At 35.2% G+C, this 19,122-nt stretch overlaps 1 protein-coding gene across 9 annotated transcripts in view; it reads left to right on the top strand.

The window, feature by feature from the left end:
* RPGRIP1L (RPGRIP1 like) overlaps nucleotides 1-19,122 on the top strand; it is a 43,552-nt gene that overhangs the window by 22,403 nt on the left and 2,027 nt on the right. For 3 of the 9 annotated variants that reach the window (XM_048318440.1, XM_048318441.1, XM_048318448.1), the window contains 11 exons: nucleotides 51-107; nucleotides 1,293-1,472; nucleotides 2,134-2,251; nucleotides 3,411-3,863; nucleotides 4,950-5,101; nucleotides 6,556-6,639; nucleotides 10,407-10,566; nucleotides 11,676-11,803; nucleotides 14,567-14,750; nucleotides 15,872-15,956; nucleotides 17,940-18,073. In XM_048318440.1, the coding sequence (XP_048174397.1) occupies nucleotides 51-107; nucleotides 1,293-1,472; nucleotides 2,134-2,251; nucleotides 3,411-3,863; nucleotides 4,950-5,101; nucleotides 6,556-6,639; nucleotides 10,407-10,566; nucleotides 11,676-11,803; nucleotides 14,567-14,750; nucleotides 15,872-15,956; nucleotides 17,940-18,073 (1,735 nt within the window). Of the gene's footprint in view, nucleotides 1-50; nucleotides 108-1,292; nucleotides 1,473-2,133; nucleotides 2,252-3,410; nucleotides 3,864-4,949; nucleotides 5,102-6,555; nucleotides 6,640-10,406; nucleotides 10,567-11,675; nucleotides 11,804-14,566; nucleotides 14,751-15,824; nucleotides 15,957-16,915; nucleotides 17,737-17,939; nucleotides 18,074-19,122 lie in introns of those variants that run through there. The other 6 variants (XM_048318442.1, XM_048318446.1, XM_048318445.1 and 3 more) reach the window with 6 other exon arrangements.

Raw genomic sequence — 19,122 nt, 5'->3', positions numbered from 1 at the left:
ACTCTGAATGTATTTCTTGGATTCACATCTGATAACATCTTTCCATTAAGTTTCAGGAAAGTGATGTTGATGTGGCAGAACTCAATGAAACCCTCTTGCTTATAAAGGTAACTTACAAAGAGTGAACATATGAGAGGTTGAAGCTGGATGGTATTTAAGATCCCTTTCAATCCCAACCATTCTAGAATTCTGTATTTTGCATTCTGTTACGTTCTTGTTTGTGCAAGGGGGTTTTGTTTGTTTGTTTTGTTTTGTTGGTTTTTTTCTTCTTTTGTTAAACCCTTGGCTGACCATTACATGCTTTCTACACACCTGGAATTTTCAAGGGCTGAATTATTTGAGCGTCTTTTAGTAGTTAATGCCTCAAGCTCAAATGTGTGCTTTTGTCATTTTTTAGTGACAGTTAATCAGAAGAGAAAATGAAAAAATTGCCAGAATTAAATCTAAATTTATGTGAATAATTCATTATAACATCAAAAGTGAATTTAATCAGATTCTGAGCCATTTTAAAAAAACTTCATTTTTCTCTGTTAAATTACTCATCGCGGCATCTTGTTATCCCTGTAATGTTTACTAAAACTAATTTTGTTTATTAATTCTGTAATTGATGCAAGCATACCGTAAGCACGGAAGTTCCAGTATGTGGTATAGTAATGCTTAGCAACTTCTCTTTGTTTATTAAAACAGAAAACCAGAGATACTCAGAAAATATTCAATTCTTTTTTCTCTTGCACAAATTAAAAATGGAGTGAGAGGAAGTAATCAGTGAACAAATAATTTTGCAATGTTTCCACTGTTTGGGTGACTTACGTATTATTTTCTTGAGGAAGTGTTTACTGTCGTGATTATATAATGATAATGAAAAAAAAAAGAAAAAAATATAAAAAAAACCTCAATGAAAATTAACTCCCCAGTATTGATAACAGAAGGAACGTAGACTTGAGAATAATAATTTGGGGTTTGTACATTTATGGAGGCAGGATTATTAATTATAAGAAAGGCAAATATATCTGTATTTTCACTGGCTAGACGGGAGTGATGGCTTCTGAATATCTGATACAGTTTAATTGGTTCCTGATAATCATGAGATTACATTGCTGAAAACAATCCTGACGCATTCTAGTCTGCCTCACTCCTATTTTTGTATTACCATGTGCTGAAAATTTATAAAGTTCTGCTTACTGTCTTATTGTTGTACCAAAAGTATATGCCAGTGTTGCATTTAGCTAGGCACAAATACATGCAAATCTTTTGCAAAAGTCTTTTCTAGCAGTTTTTTAAATGTGCTTCAGGATCAAAAGCAACGGAAAAATGCGGACCTTCTGTTCTTGGAAAAAGTGGAAGATGATATCCATAAAGATTTAGAATACTCCATGCAGGAGCTGCAGTTAACACATGCGGAAACAGTGCAAGAACTTGAAAAGACAAGAAATTTGTTAATTGTGCAGCACAAAATTAGCAAAGATTACCAGGTACTAAACTCTACTCACAGTGGAAAGTAAGCTGATAATAACATTTTAACCTTTTTAGCTCTGACACTTGTAATAATTAAGACTTGCAAATTCAGCAACAAAGCCAGTCTGTGCATAGGGAACCAAACATAAAATCATCTGTTGCTGAAGGTATTGTTTTAAAAATGTGAGATCCAAGTGACTGTAAACTGTAGTCTTTTAGCTTGTCCTGCTCTTAACCCTCAGACTGTGCCTTCTTGGGTTTATCTCTGAGCTCCTACCAGGTCTTCACAGGTAAGATAGTAAATGTGCTTATCAAAGAGGATTCCTTTTCCATAGCACTCTGCTTTCACTGTCTTCTTTCTACTTCCACTGTTGGAGTATTGCAGATCATATTTTGACTTTTCATTCAATTAATTAGCCTTTAAAATAACAAAATCATTAAAGAAACTGTTAGGTATATTGTCCTAAAACAAAAGCTGCTCTGTTTTTCTTAATGATATTTTTAGATTTTGCTGAAATTAGGACTGATTTGTTGTATTGATAAATGAAAAACTGCTGCTATTTTTGCATACTCTAAATGTCCTTTCCCCAAATCTAACTATTTTAATTTCTAGCCAAAAGCATGTGCAACATCAGCACAGACAATCCTCAGAAGTTTTTACATGCAATTTTTTTTCAGACTGAAGTAGAAACAATGACAAGAAAGATGGAAAGTCTGCAGAAAGACTACGAGTTACAACTGGAGCAGTATACCCATCTTCTTGATATTAGAGCTGCACGGATCAGAAAACTAGAAGGTATCTTTAAAGTGTATTCTCCACTAATTTTTTTTTTTTTTTGTATTTTATCTCTTGCAAAGTACTGTTGTAAATTTGTTCTCCAGTCGAAACACTTTTCCATTCCTAAAACTGGTAGAGAGGTCAGTTCTTTCACAGAAAGGTATCTATTCCGGTCATTTTTTGTTGACTTAAATGACAGCTACTAATTAAACCAAATCCAACAGAATGTTTTCTATGCTGCAGCTATTGCTGAATAAGAATAAAATCACCAAACTTGTTTTTTTAAAATTAATCATGCTTTTATGGTCAACCTTTTACTCTGCAATACTATCACTACAGAATCACTTTGTGTTACTAAAATCTCCCAAGTCTTGTTGTAATATACTGACATAGTATTTCAACAGGATGAATTTCAAGTATTTTTTTAATGGCTTCACTGTGTAAAAGATGCATAGGAAGCCTCAAATAGGATATCTTACAATCACTGATGTTGAAACGATTTTCACGCTTTGTCTCCCGAGTTGCATCCACTGCATCATGGTTTATGTCCTAGTTCTGTAAGCATGTATTTTGATTTCTTGGAATCATGCAATCCCAGAATGGCTGGGGTTGGAACGCGTCTCGTTGCAAACCCCTGCCAGGGGCAGAACACCTTCCACTCGAAGGCTGCTCGGAGCTCCATCCAACCTGTGTTAACCACTTATTAACCACTTACCACCTGAGGCTGGGAAATGTGAAGGTCTTTGCTGATAGTTCTATCCACTCAAGATTTAACAGATGTTAATAGTCAGATGTATTATTTCTTTATCTGGCAAATTTAGTTCAACCCTACAAAAATATGCGTCTTAAATCTCTGCTACATTTGCATAGTGATACTTATTTTGAATATTGCATAAGACTTCTGAATTTTTGCTTTTTAACTCCCTTATAACTTGATAACAACCAATAGGGGCCTGTGTCTATGTATACTGAGGCAGCTCCACTGAGGAAATACTCCTGATTGTTGTCAGTGTGCTCAGTGGGCATTCAGTGTATGAATTCTTTTTGGTAATGCCTTTACGAAAGTAGCATTGTTAATATAATTGAATTATGCTTTTATCCTTTCTTCTCAGTCATTAATTGTATTTGATTTTTTTAAAAAGACAATCATATTATTGCTTTGTTTTATCTGTTGCAGCCCAACTAAGAGATATTGTCTATGATACAAAACCACTTAAGTCCAGACCAGAAGTGTTGCCAAGTGATCCAGTGGATGGATTTGTTGAAACTGCCCATTTAGAAAGAGGAGAGAACCTTTTTGAAATTCATATCAGCAAAGTGATCTTCTCGTCTGAAGCTGTACACACTTTTGGTGACTGGGAACCTGCAACCTTTTGTACTTATGCATTCTATGACTTTGAACTTCAGATAACCCCCATAGTTCATGGGAACACCCCATCATATGACTTCACTTCTCAGTTTCTTGTGCAGTCTGATGACAGCTTCTTTCACTATGTACAAGAAAACAGCATCACGCTTGAGGTTCATCGTGCGTATGGCATAGACTATGAAACAATTGCTTCTTGTCAACTTAAGTTCCATGAAATCTTGGAAAACGATGGCAGGATCTACAACACAGCAAATTTAATTGGTAGTTAATATATCACAAAATATTCTGTTTGATTATATATCACTATGTTGCAAGTGATAAATAATGTGTATTTGACCAAAAATGAACTTATGCATTACTATTTCAAAAGAAAAAAAAAGCGCGTTTGTTTACAATAATGCTATTTTCTGTTGGATGTGCAGCATGTTCTTGTGATTCTGCCAACAGTTGTGGAAAGCTGGGATGGGTGCAATTTTGCTCCTAATGGCTTATAGCCACACAGGGTAAGAGGGAAAAAGCCCAGAGCAGGAGGCACCCCAACTTGGCCCGTATCAAACACCAAAGCTTTATATCTGGCCCGAATGTCATAAGTATATCCTCTCATTCTTTATCAACAAACAAAGAAAGAAAGGGTGTAATCTAAACTGGTAAGACAAAGGTCACCATATAATAGTGAAAAAGATACAAATCATGGTGATTACGGTTAATAATATTTCATATAGTAGCATAATCTAGGGCAGTGTTTATTTATATTTAGTGCATTATTTTAGGCACATTTATATTCATTCAGGCACATATATATACATTTATATTAAAATAATTTTAAGATATCCTGGACAAGACACTTCTAAGAAGTATTGGATGTTCTGCGCTGCTTGCTTTTTCTTTTAGAAACGTTTTGTCAGATCAGCATATTCAGTGACCTCTTAGCTGTCCACTGTTGCAGAGAATCTGGTTTAATAAGGCATTATAAAGTGGTGCTTTTGCCAGTAATTTAAATTGCATACTGCTTTTTGGGACACTTCTAACTGTTAACATACAAAACTGTCCTAACCTTTACTTGCCTTAACGAGATAAAAATACTGAACTTTGGCTTGACTCTCTAGTATATATATGTGTGAAAAAATGGTCATATTTTGATTTTGGATCATACAGAGGGAGCCTGAGTTGTTTCTGTTTCTATCATGAACTACAGATCTCACATCACGAGCACTGTCACAATGCATAGGCACAGTCTTTAATTTGTGGCTGTTCTATTCTATAAATCTTTTTTTGTGGTTTTTCCTAGCTTTTGACTAACCTTAATGTTGAAAAGAAAATTAATGCAATCTCTTATTTCTTCCCCAGGAAAAACAGGACACATTCAAAATTATGGTACCATAGAATACTGGATCAGGTTACAAGTTCCTACGGACCAAGCTATTATTCCCTACAGACAGAGGTCAAAGGCTCTGGGATATATAACACCCAGTTTTAGGGAACATGAACAACCATCCCAGGTATGTTTGGGTCTGTACTTGACAGAGAGAATTGCTTCATGGAGAAGAGCAGCTTCAGGGTGACCTAATAGCAGCCTTCCAGTACCTGAGGGAGCCTAAAAGAAAGATGGAGAGAGGCTTTTTACAAGGGCATAGGACAAGGGTGAATGACTTCAAACTCGAATAAAGTAGGTTTAGATTAGAAGGCAGAAATTCTTCATACAATCATAGAACAAGCTGAGTTAGAATGCATCCATCAGAATCATTGAGTCTGACTCCTGGCGCTGCACAGACACCCCAACAAATGCTCCTGGAGCTCTGGCAGCCTTGGGGCCATGACCATTCCCTGGGGAGCCTGTTCAGTGCCCGACCACACTCTCTGTGGAGAGAACCTGTTCCTGATATCCAGCCTATCCCTCTCCTGACACAGCTCCAGCTGTTCCCTTGGCTGGCGCAGGTTGCCCAGAAAAGTGTCCAATCCCTGGAAGTGTCCAAGGCCAGGTTGGACAGGGACTGGAGTGCCTGGTTTAGTGGAAGGTATCCCTGCCCATGGCAGGGGATTTGGGACTAAATCTTAAATTCCCTTCCAATCCAGGCCATTCTGTGATAGTTTTGATAAAATAAACTGTTCAGTTGTTTTCTTTTTAAGTTCAAATAGCTTAGGTCAAGTCTTGATACGTTCAGAGTGCAGTAAAGTTAAAGATTCTTGAACTGGGAAATACGTTAGCAGTTTTTCATATAAAGAGATCAAGAACCAGTTGAATTATACCTTGCCTAAAGAGGCAAAGTCTTAAACTTAGTTACTTGTTTTTACTCAAATTGTCACTAGAACATTTGACATTATTGTATTTCATTTTCTTGAGCTGTAGGTGACAGATGTTTTACTGTCATACTCATGAATGTTAAACCAACTAGATGTCGGATCAGTAGAATGGGTGAAGCAGTTGTTCAAAAAGGTCTTGAAGTTCTTAACGTTGGAGTATTGTGAGACTGAGATTCCTTCACACTGGGTTTTTTTACTGGGTTTTTTCGCTGGATATTGAAGAGAATTTTGACAATATAATTCACTGTACAATCACATTTAAATAAGGGTCACAGAAAAAGAAGAGGCTTTCAGACATCTTTAACAGTTGTTTAAGAAATAAAAGCAAACAGGTTGAAACGTATAAATTAAAATACTAGAGTTTTTAGTGAGCGCTTTTTTTTACCTAAGCTGCTTAAAATACTCTATGTCTATGTACTCTATGTAACTCTAATGTTTTACATTATTCCAAAATGTAAATTTATACTAAAATCTCAATTGGTTCCATGTTGTAATCTGAGAAGTATGTTGTGTATGAATTCTGCTAAATCATGTCCTTTTAGAATTTAATTTAGTGCCAATAGATTTGGCTTTGAAAAAAATTTTGGTTCCTCATAATTTACTGTAAAATAAGATGGTAATAAATGATCTTCAATATATTTGTTTATTGCAGACACCACCACTCAAAATGAAGCAGCGTTCAGCTCAAGCACACAAGAGAGTCTCTTTTCTGGATCTTAGTACAATACAGATGGCAGTAAGTTCTAAGTATTTTTGTCATGCATGTTGAAGCATGAAAGGCTACTTACGGCTCAGTATGGGCAATTTGTAGAACTAATAATCAAGAACAGTGGATTATTTTAGCAGCACAGTACTGGGATGTCCCAGGCAATGACTGATAGCATAGTACTGCATATAGGTGAGAGACGCAATGCAGGGATATTTGTGTGACTCCCTCAGAACTGCTTGATATCCTCCACAGTTTACAAGCTTCAATTTGCATTGGCTTACAGCAGGTTCTAACAGGACCAATCAGCTCTCTCTGCACTGTGTTTCTCAGCTCTCTGCATTATTCAAGTGTCTTTCTACAGTGTACCACTTGCACCACATATAAATGGCTCTACAGAAATCAGCTTGATCCAAACAGATCCTGAGTCTTGGGCTAATGAGATACACAATTTGACACAGTTCAGAGTCACCTCTAAAATGAAGTTTATCAGCTGAGATTGCACGCATTCTGAAAATGATTATACTTCTGAACTTGGGATATGCTGGCATTTGTACATCCTTCCAGAGTCTATGAGAGTCTGCATGAAACTAATTCAAGTGTATTTGCTACATTGTGTAAATTTTCATCTGAAATAATTTGCGTTCAGAGAACTAAGAACAGGCTGTGTTTAGTCTTTTAATTAAATCCAGTATGTAAAGGTAGGTTCTTCAACAGGTAATTACAAAAGGTTATTATTATATATTATATATAATTATAATATTAATAATACTGCATTAATTAAAAACTAGTTGTGGATTTTATTTCCTTTCGTAAATTACTTGATTTGATTTATTTTTTGAAAGGTTAACATCAATTTTCAGTTAACAGGTTCTGTTACTGTTTAGTTTACTATGACTAGAACTTTGTTGAGAGCTATACAGTATAGACTGGAAATAAGAATTGAGTTGATCTGTTGCATTTATTAACTTTAAAAAACAAAAAGTCAAATGTTGGGGAATATAATCTTTTGAGAGCTTAGATATGAAAAACTGAAATGTTAGCCAGATAGTTACACGCACAAAATATCTTCAGCTGTCCAAACAAAAACTTCTCAAAGTTTGGCTATTTTTCACAAACTAAGATTTTCTAAGTGAGGCAGCTACTTGGTCTCCATGAGAAGTCTTTGTTGCTCAGTTAGCAGCTCCTCTAGCTGTTTAAAAAATCTAAGCTAACTGTCTGGTTAGAGACAAAGGTACGGTTAGGCCTAAATAATGAAACAGCTGGGCCTTCTCTGATATCTAAGTCTTGTGATGAAATGGCAAGAGAGTGTCCATGCAAGAAAAACAGAAGTTCGACAGATTAAAATGGGAAGTCTGTTTCATTTTTCCGTTCGTTTTCCGAATAGCAGAGAATCTAGTTCTTAATAAAAGTTCTTATCAACGTAATACATGCCAAAGTAAACAGCTCTTCTCAGAAAAGGAGACTCACTAAAAAGTGGAATGAATGGCTTGACTCACCCAAACCGCTTGTAAGAATTGTCCAGCCTCATATGTAGAAGCTATAACAGAGGCTAGAACCAGTTATGTTAACGCAGGGAGGCGAAGGAGGACGTCGTTTCCTGTCCAAATGCTTCTCCACCAGTAAATTTATACCTACTTTGTATACTAATTGTCTACTATATATTAAAGGCTTCCACTTACTTTATTCCTAACTTAGGGCTCTGTATTTGAAAATAATACGGAAGTACATTAATATTTAAGAAGCAATTCCATGGGGTTCACTACAATTACAGTAATGACTCAACTATGGATTTGAAATAGTAACATTCATATCAAAATCAATTCACACGCACACAGGTAAAATTATGTGCAGGCCTGTGTGTGTAAATTTAGCTATCAAAAGTTCTTGGGTTCAGTGAAATACTTGCATCAAACCCCTTTGCGTTTCCCAGCTAGCAAGGCTTGCACCTCGAAGAATGTGAAGATGTGTGGTATCAGCCCGGGCCTTGCTGCCAGTGACAGTCTTTCAGGTATCGCAAACTTGAGGGTTTGCAAGCTCTGAGAGGCTCCGCTCGGAGCGGGCAGTGTAGTGGAGCCACTGCTGTCCAGGAGAGCTCAAAGGGTCTCAGGACTGCTGTTTATAGGGTTGCAAGATGATTGATCTTGGTCAGCAGTTTCCCTCCTGGCCAAAACCCAAGTCAGTCACTCCTGGTCTTTTTTCCCCAACGTGCAGCAGCAATAATACCATTACACTTGGGCTACAATTCAGGTAAATGGTTTACCAAGGCTGAAAGGGACAGTTGCTTATCCTTTGTTTCCCACCTTGGTTGGGCAGCTGATGTTTCTGACTGTTCCCACTTCTACCATGACAGAGCTGCTGGTACGATCTGGCGGTGCCTCACGGTTTAACTGGTAGGATCAAGAGACACTTCACTACTCAGCTGGTTCTGTCAAGGCTTATAAGGCATGTCTGAGATCACAGAGCAGAACTGAGGATGATGTATTTGTGGGTGATGTGGGAGGGATGCACCACCACAATATGTAGCATTTCAAGGAGAAAAATGTATTACATATTGTAATTTGTATTGGCCCAATTGGTTGTGAAAGTAAATTGTGGCAGATTGGCAGACTCTAGTTTCTAGTGGTATAATGCTATATTTAATCACTGGCTCTTATCTTCCTTTTACTTTTCTACTTCAAAGCTCATCTGGGGCTTTGATTGAGAAAAGTCTCTCCCTGACCACATCAGGTGGTATTGGTCAATTAGAGTAATCAAAAAATGTTCTCTTTGAAGCTTTCATCCACAAAGTGTAACTCTGTCACTGAAGGAAATTAAGAAAAATGGCCAAACATTGTGTAAAACACAGTGGTTGTGACACATCTATAGAAAGGAGGAACATAAGACACATAAAGTCGGTTTTCTATGACTTGAAAACTTCTAGAATAACTTTGATTTGCAAAACAAGGCTCTAATCTGCTTGGTAACATTGCTTAGCTTTGTGTGGCTCCAAATGTGTTAGAATAGAAATAATTCTTCAGGTCCAGTTTTGGAGAACTCAGATGTTCTGTGGACAGCTGAAAGTTTTTTCATGGATTCTGAAGGTGGGAAGTGAAGCACCAGCATCTCTGTGAAAAATTCAGTCCTAGAGGAGAATTGTTGGATAATAAATAATGCGCAGGCAATAAAGCACTGCAAATTGTCATGCGAGGTGCCTTGTCTCTAATGCAGTATCCACTGATGAGGTATTATTCTGTGTAATAGAACTCAAAGAGAAAGAAAAGAATAAGGTTACTTCAGAATACGTTGTGCACTAAAGATATTTTGCCTTAGATGACAGGCTTGTACTGTGTAGCAAAGCGGATTCTTTTTTTATATTGTATTAGTTTGCTTTTGAGACAGAAAATACTGTATCATTTAAGTTAGAATTGTTAACCGAATACGGTGGTGGTGGTGTTTTCTGTGTATTTTGGTGTTTTTTGACTGAGTCTTGTAGAACTTGTAGAAAAAGATGAAATATAAATTAATCTGGAAATCAAACAGGCTATATATATGTTGACAGGTACAAAACGATTATATTAGTTACATTCTCACAAATACAGTTAGGTAAATGTCTTTCTGCTGTATATCAATTTTATGTTACAGCAGTTGACACTTTCTCATTGTTTCCTGCACTGCATAAGCAATACAGTTGTTTAAAGGCTCTGGATAATGAACGTGAGCCATAACTCTTCAAGTTTTGAACTTTAATAACTTCTGCTATTCAAGGAGTGTTATAAATACAGTAAGTTTATCTTTTTCTGTATCATGTGGTACAGGAGGCTAAACAGCTATCAGGTGACATGGTGAAGGAGATGGCTGAAGAAATTCAACAGGAAAAGGAAGAGCTCTCTCATCTGTCAGAGGAGCAGTTGGCTGACCAAACATTGATTACTTCTAGAGATGAGACAGAAATAATTGAAGAATTGGAACCAGAAGGTAGAATTCATTGTTATTAATAAGTAGCTGTATTTTCTGAGAAAAAATCTGTCTCTTTTCATTTTCATAAGTGTTCCTTACTAGTTGTGGAAGCTGCCTCATTATGAGAAACTTCATGACAGAAATTATATTCTGGTGTACTTTACAGCTGAAGCTAGGTGGTGGATAACATGCGTTTTCTTCCCAAATGGAAACCGTATTGTAATCGATTGCAAAAATCTGATATATGACTTAGAATAATAAAATATTAAAGGAAACCTGGCTTCTATTTTAAATGTCTTTATACTCTCCCTTAGAACTATGCTGTTCCAAAGACTATTTTAATGAATATGCTCCTTTTGTCTGGGGATAATAGCCAGTGCTGATATCAGAAATCCTTTCAGACAGTGAGAGGGCTAGTATGCCATATCACATCTTTGACAAAAAGTTGTTAGATTTATTTAAAGATTATAAAAGCCACGTCATCATGTTCCACCTCTGAGCCTAAGCTGTTTATTATGGCAATAACCAAGTCCATGATACCAAGTTTAAAATAAAAGCAGAAGCAGAATGCTAAAATTTTATGTTTAGTTGTTTGCAGCTTTTGCAAAAGAATTCATTAGAAAGATTGGAAAAACTTGCTGAATGTCGATGTTGAATACCAGTTGTCTTTATAATTTGCTTCATGGAAGAAAATGCTCTAGAATGTTCCAGAAAATAATGCACCTGCATACAGGACTACTTTTTTTACAAAAAAAAAAAAATGGTGCATTCTTCTTTTACATATGCATGGTATTAAAGGAAGTCAGAGGAAATCCACAAATTCAGGCCATATTCTTAAAAAAAGCTAACAGTTGTGCATTACAAGACTTACTCTCTTTGCCAGCTTGCATCTGGAAAACCTTACTATTTTTTTAACAAACCAGAAAAATTACAGATTAGATGACTCTAGAGGTCATTGATTCACAGTGTTAATCTTCTTGAAGGAAGAGAATATTTACCTGGTACTTACTCTTTTTATATTAGAAAAGGAAATTTATTGCTATCAGATTTCTTATTAAGTCTTAGCTGGTGTACAATATAGCAGGGATTACCTGCATTGATTTTTTTTTTTTTTTTTTTTTTTTTAGCTCAAGAAGATCATCAAGAGGATGATGCTGTTGAATCAATAAAAACTGACAGTGATGACTGTATTATTTCAAGTCCAGTATCCACAAATATTAAACAGCTGAGTCAGAGTATACATGGCAATTATTTGGTAAGAGTAAGAAAAATATTTCAAGCCAAATGTCCTCTAAGTGTAGCTTTGCTATATCTAACATATACAGTTTTCAATGAAGCTGTACCTGTATGGTATCAAATCTCTTGACTTAGTCTTAAAACCAGCAATTCAGGACTTGAAGTCATATATGCAAAATAGCACAGCATAATATAAATTTGGAAAATTTCCTTTGAACAGTATTTCACTAGGATAGTTCTCAAAAAATTTAATATTTCACACTTTTAGATCTAACATTGACTGAACAATCTTAACCATAAAACTAGTACTTAAAATAAACTGCTTTTAGAGTTCTGCAGTGTGATATCCTAGAGGCAGTTTTATTTTTTAAAGTGCTCTTTTCAAGGCTATGTGATATCTTACAAAATAACTAGCAACAAGAAACACGTATGAGGAAATACTGCTCCTTTTGTTTTAAGCTGTAGAAAGTACATCTTAAAGAAGCTACATGCTTTCAGCTCCAGTAGGTTTGTAGAAATGCTGTCACTTACATGTTCTTCAGAAAGATACAGAAGGTACTTTTGAAGATTGTGTTATTTATATGTAAAATGTTAAAAAATTTTCACCTGTAATTTTGAGAACTAAAATGGATACTAATATTAAGTCAAACTATAATACAGTTGCGCTATGCCTTTCTACTCATCCTGTATTTTATTTTATCAGAATGATTTAAGAACAATTCTGAGAGGATTTTGTATGTAGATTCATTTCAGGTTCATCAATTTCTACATCCCTCCCTCAATCTGTTCTTCTGTAACAATGTGCATGTTTGTGAATGGCAGATAAAACCAGTAAAAGCTATACACTATTAAGGCAACATGTTTGATAAAAGTTGGACTTTAAAAATACGCGTTACTTTACTTGAATTCTTGGGTTAATTATGGAATACAGCAAGTCAAAATTGCTATTGAATTCTTCTTTTTAAATTTGTTTAAGATCAAAAATCACTGCCTTTTATCTTTTGAGATTATTATCCTGCTGGTAATCAAATACTATAAATGAGTTCCGTGATTTTTAGAGATCATTGTGCTAATTATCCTATAAATCTGAGTTGTATGCCAGACTGTTTAAATAATTCAAGATCATACTGGGGTTTTGTTGTATGTTGCAAATTAGACAGTTCATGGTTATTTCTTACATATATTGATCATAAGGTGTATCTAACAGATTTTCCAGTATCAAGCTGTACCAGTTGCTTCTTTATTTTTTCTTCTTGTCTATGATGTATGACTGATCATAGAATACTTCATTTGGTTTCATTTCATTTATAAATTTAAATATGAAAAGCATATTCAAATTGAAGACCATCACTTTAGTGACATTCAGTAGCCGTTTGACTTACTAGATTTTAGGAAAAGTATTTGCTGAAGCCATGTACCTGTATTAGTAGAGACAGAATGGTGTGGAATTTTTTCTGTCATCCTAGTAAAATTTCCATGAAACTGCTGAATAGTGAAAGAATCTTACTGAGATATTGATCCAGATGTGGATTTTTAGTTAAAGTGTCATAGGATACATAATAAAAGGAAAAGTCTTTTGAAAGGAGGGGGTAAAATTGCATCATCAAATACTTAAAGGACTTGACGGCAATGGAAATTGTTCTGTATGGTGGATATTTCTACAATAGGGTACGCATGCTTTTCATTTTTATTAATTTTATAATTTGTTCAGTAAAATGTAAGCTATTTCCATACTAAATAAGAACATTGACTTGAAGTTCTGACTGAATATAGAAAGCTAATCTTTTGAATGTGATTTAATACTTCAAGTGATTTAAGTTTAGAAATAAAAATTGTCAAAATATTTCCATATAGAAGAAATATTTTTAATAAAGTTTTGAAAAGAAAGTAAAATATTGAAAAGAAGTAAGTAAAAAAATTTCTACATTTCTGTATCCAGTGTGTTCTGTTTTCTCTTTGAAGAATGTCATTGAATGCTCATCTACATATTCCAGTTTTGAAACCATACTGGTTTTTCTTTCTTCTTTCTTCCCAGAGTAACTTCAGGAAATATTTGTGACTCTTTCTCTTGAGTCTGACATGCCCATTTAAATAAAACTTATTAAAATTTATCTGTACACAAATACTCCAGACTTTGCAGAACAGTATGAAACAGTTTCACGTAAGGAACAGAAAAATGTAATTTCAGTTAAAGATAATAAGAAAAGGTTCTGGTGAAGAACAATTGGGATATTACTTTTATTACTACATGTTAAAATTAACTTTTAAAGGTGTGTTTGATTTACCTAGGAAAGTTCACGATATGAAGTTGAATTCTTTACAAATACTTTATTACTTTACATGCCTAGCAATTTTGTGATTTGATGGATTTTTATTGAACTGTTTGTAGTATAGTCTGCAGTGGGTAGTAACAATTCTCTTTTATTTGGAAAACTTTGGTATCTTGTATTACTGAAAGTATTTTAAGCAGTTACAGGATCACTTTGCTGTGAAGGTAAAAATGATGACAGCTGAAATTTGTGATTCAAATAGCATTTTTACATAAAGATAACCAGCAGACTATGACTACTGCAAAAATATTTTAAACATTGAATGGAAATCAAATCTTTTGCAACAACAGTCTTAGCTAGAAACCCTGGAGCTTTAAATTCTCATTTTGTATATGTCAGTCAGTTTCAATCGTATAAAAAGGCTGATGATTTACATATATGTATGTATGTTTGTGTTAACACTTAAAGAAACAAAAAATAATTTGTATTACGTTTGTTTTGTTTTTAAATAGGAAGCTGAAAAAATCCGGATTAAAATTACATCACTCGGTCTTAGTGAGTCACGAATTACATCAGATGAAACAATACAGCAACTGTTTGTAGAATGCAGATTAAACAATTTCCTTGCAGAGGAGACCCCACTGTCACTTCCAAAACCAACAGGTGGTCAGAGGATTCACTATAACTATAGCACTAGTAAGTCTGATGTATTCCTGAGCAGGCTTGGTTCTTCTCTTAAATAACATAACACCACTACTTGCAAGTATTCAGTGTTCCTTTAATGACAGCTTTTTAATAGGGGAACTGATTCATCCATGTTTGATACTAATACATTGCCAATTACTTCATAATACTTAATATTTATACTTCCACTACTAGCATACATAGAACTATTGTAATAATTTATAATTCTCTTGTTAATTACTTTCCCAGCTATCTCATTGTATTTCAGTTATTCATTAACTTTTTCTTCCTGGTAAAGTTTTATTTCATTTAAGATTCATGAATGCCTGAGTGCTTCAGTCTTTGACTTTTAGCTGAGCATATTCTGGAGTGGGTGAATCAGTTTGCTGTTTGTGACAAACCATTAATACAGACATTCAAATTAAGCATTCTTCTTAAAATAATTTTGTAAAAGTGGCTTTGCAGAAATGGTGTCTCAGTCAGATCTCTAAAATTGCTGCCATCTACAAACCTGATTTTAGAATGCAATTTGTCAAAGAATTCACTCATTTACATCATCCTCTTACTCAAACTATTGGATTGTTCTGTGTGTAGCTGAAAACTGAAATGAATTGGAAATGTCACATCTACCACTGCTATGCTGGCATTGCCCACTTCAGAGGGAATACAGATGACAGATTTTCACCAGTCCATTGGTCTGGAGATTTCTTGTATTGAAATACTGTGGCAGGAAAGGAGGATTAAATTACTGAGGCTGTCAAAAAGGATGAGCACTTTGCCATACATTCCCATTATCTCTAGCTTCTTTAGTGGAAGAAAATACAGTAAATCACTTCAAATACAAAGCAATAAAGACCCTTGGCTTTTAAAGTCATGGCTGCTATTGCTGTTAATAGAAAGTGACAGCTCTGTGACATGCTTAGATGCTGCTTGTATCTTTTTTGGCAGTGTTCATGTAAACCTGCCAGTGACACACCATTAGGTCACATGATTCTAACATTGGATTCTAACACTGTTTTTCTGTAGAAAAGAAGAGGAAATAAATGCTTGTCTTTGTTCTTTTCTTTGTGCTCTTTCTTCTAATAGGTGAAAAACAATTGATAACCAATTACATTAATTTATTCGCTTTGCAGTGATAAACGTGGATAAGGAAGATAATCATGCAGAAAGAGAGTACCTCAAATCAATTCTTCTAAAGCCAGATCTACCTGCTGACAGGTACAGATTAATGCTGAGAACCCCTAATATAGATCTTTGTAAATAATGCTTGTGGTTTGCCTTTTTGTCTTTACTAACAAGGTAACCCTAAGTAGTTAATGCATAACTAACAAGAAAAAAAAGAATTGTTTCAGCTAGAAATGATGCCTGCATTCTGATGTGGCAGCTGGTCTTATTTCTTCTCTGAGGAGGTGCATATGGAATGGAATATTGCAACCTCATCTAATATGTTTGTGTTTGTTTAGTGCTGTGGTTTAATTGGGGGGAGGTTGTGTTGTTGCTGGGTTGTTTTAACAACTTTGTTCTACAAAAGAGAGATTCTAGATCCTATCATCATTAGTCTCGAAGTAATGAATTTGAAAAGCACGTTATCTGTGCGATGGTAGAATAGTACATTTGTTCCTTTCTGAATTCAGAATACTAAAAGGAGTCTTAATAACTGCAGAAAGTGTTCCTTGGCCCCAGAATTTGAAAAAATAAAAATTAAAAAAAACCACTGTATATATATATGGATGTAGCAGACATCTATTATATGAATACATATGAGAAAAATTATAAATTAGACTTGTTCAATTTCATAGTAATAATTTTGTTCTTATTCACTTTTTTTCATTGAGATAGCATGTGCATTACTTGGGGAGAATGAATTACATACTTTTATTATGTTTCTTCTTGAATGTCAATCTTCATTGAAATGGAACAACTATTAATTTAAAGATCCATTTAATTCACAGAAGAGTAGGACACCTGCTGATTGCATTTGAAGTGTCAGAGTCATTTGTAAATCTTATTCACAAATCACTGATTCACTCCGAGTAAGAGAGAGTGATCACTCTTCATTCCACTTCCCTTATTTTGCCATCTGTATTAGGAAGGTTGCTAAACATGTTCTACTAAAGCATGTTCTACTAAGATTTAACAATAATGAGGATAAAATACTCCTTTTTTTTTTCTGACAGATAATTCAGTTGCTAAAGAAATTTCCCTGTCCAACCATCCAGGACCACTCTGGCAGTCACACTTCACCACCTGAGCTGGGACTGAGGTCCCTTTGCAGCTACACCCAACACACTATCCCAGTCAGACCAGTTCCCCTCACCAGCTCCAGCCCAGGTTTCCAGTCGCTGAGTCTGAGAGGTCCCAATCCTTAAAAAAATTTAATTTTGGTGCAGTAATTAAACAAGACAATAACAGGTCAAGTTGGAGCCTCTGAGGAGGAACCCTGAACAAAGGAACCCCTGGGCTTTTGTACCCTGACGGGACAGTCTGAGGGTCATCATCTCCTGCCATGTCCCCGAGTGTCCCGCACCTGGCTGTACCCAAAGTCTGGGGTTTATTGGCTCCTGCTGTGTCTCTGGGTGTCCCTCCCCTGAGTGGGCCACAGGTCCCTGGGCCCTTTGTTTTGCTAATGGATGGCAGTTCACAGCCTCTTGCCTTGGGCTGGGCTCCTCCAGTGCTCAATCTGCAGCTGCTCCTGAGCCACCTGCACTGGATGGATCCCTCAACACCGTGAAAGAAAACAGCTGGTCTGTGTGCTGCAATTTCCCCTATAAATACTTAGATATCTATACTAAATATTTCACAAACCGGAGGTAAAATTAAGGTAAAAAGCAGTGAGCTTTTTCTCAGAACAGAAGCATTTGTCTCTTACGTGTGCCATCATGTCACTACTGTCCCCTGTGTTACTAAGTAGGTTGTTTCCTGCAGTTATCAGAATGTCTGGTTTGGCTTGTGCTGAAATTTCAGTTCTGTATTGAATAAATAGGAAGGCAGAAGCTCATCAGTAGTCCAGTTTCCCATTTTATTGTAGCAAGAGGACCACCAAGAAACAAAATTTGTGGAAAGATTCTGCCCATACACCAAATGTTTCCACCTCTGTGCATTTTAAACTTGTAAAATAGTGTGGTTTTTCCTTTTTTATGGTTTGTAATTTGATTTTTGACCCTTTTTGAAGGCAAAATACCTTTGTGTGTGTGTGTTTAGCCTAAAATTTACAGTGGTCAGTGATCCCCCAGAAGATGAACAGGATCTTGAATGCGAGGATATTGGGTTTGCTTATGTCAGTTTAAAAGAGATATTCCAGAAGCAAAGAGATATCATTGAGCAAGATATTGATGGTGAGTTTTAAAGATCACTTTCTTGTAAACTTCTGTAGCCTAAAATTTGTTGAATTTCTACTTTGCTTTGCAGGCTTTGCTGTGCAAGTAATTGTTTGACATTGTTTCAGTAAGAAATTCTTTAATACTAACTAATAACTTCCACATTGTTTGCAGAAGTCTGCAAAAATTATCTATTACTGTTATTCCTTAAAGTCTGTTTTAAAAAAAACCCCAAACCAAACAGCATTCTCACCTCATAGTAATTAGTTTATAAAACCTAAGAACTTTCAAGCCATGTCCACTACTATAATTCTCTCTTTTCTACAACATACTTCCCACTGTCATAATTCCCATTTGATAAGATTGATTAGTTATGTAAACATAATTTTTGAAAGTCACTTTTCAAAAAACTCTTAAAATTCCTAATCACCATCTGAGAGAATTATTAGGACCAGAAGGACTGGGTTTTATTACAAGTTATTGTAAGCTAATCATTACCATGTAATGACAACTACTTCAGTATTGTGAGGAGCATTTCTTCCCCTAATCATCAGACATTTAAACTAATTTTTAATTTATGTTAATTATATCTATGAAAATTATAATAATAGCTAGAAATAATTCTATTCTTTTTCCATTCTGCACTTCTCCCCTTTCCTGCATATGCTGTACAGTTTTTTGGGGTTTTTTATTGCATCCATAACATATAAACTTGGATATTTTCTGAAAACTAAGATGTTTCAGAGAATTTAAATTAATTTTATGTTAATATGTCAGATCATGGTAAAAGAATATATCTGTATATTTTCTTGGATTAAGTCATTGTAAAAGGATCAGTTCTTAAGATCTGGACACAGATGTCAATTAAATGTAGGAGCATAATAAACAGAATTCCTAAGTCATGTACACGTTCTCTGAGTTGGATATTGGTTTAAGGAAAAATAATAAACCTAGATACAGGGAAGTTCATAGGACACTGCCGCATGAAGATAAAGTCATTCTTAAGTTAGATAACATAAACTTCCTTTATTCTTTTTGAGGATTGCAACCATATATCTTTTTCATAT

Source organism: Corvus hawaiiensis, chromosome 14 (genome assembly GCF_020740725.1).
Source record: "Corvus hawaiiensis isolate bCorHaw1 chromosome 14, bCorHaw1.pri.cur, whole genome shotgun sequence".
Taxonomy (NCBI): domain Eukaryota; kingdom Metazoa; phylum Chordata; class Aves; order Passeriformes; family Corvidae; genus Corvus; species Corvus hawaiiensis.
Note: the sequence above shows the minus strand (reverse complement) of the source record. Positions and strands in the feature narration are given on the sequence as shown.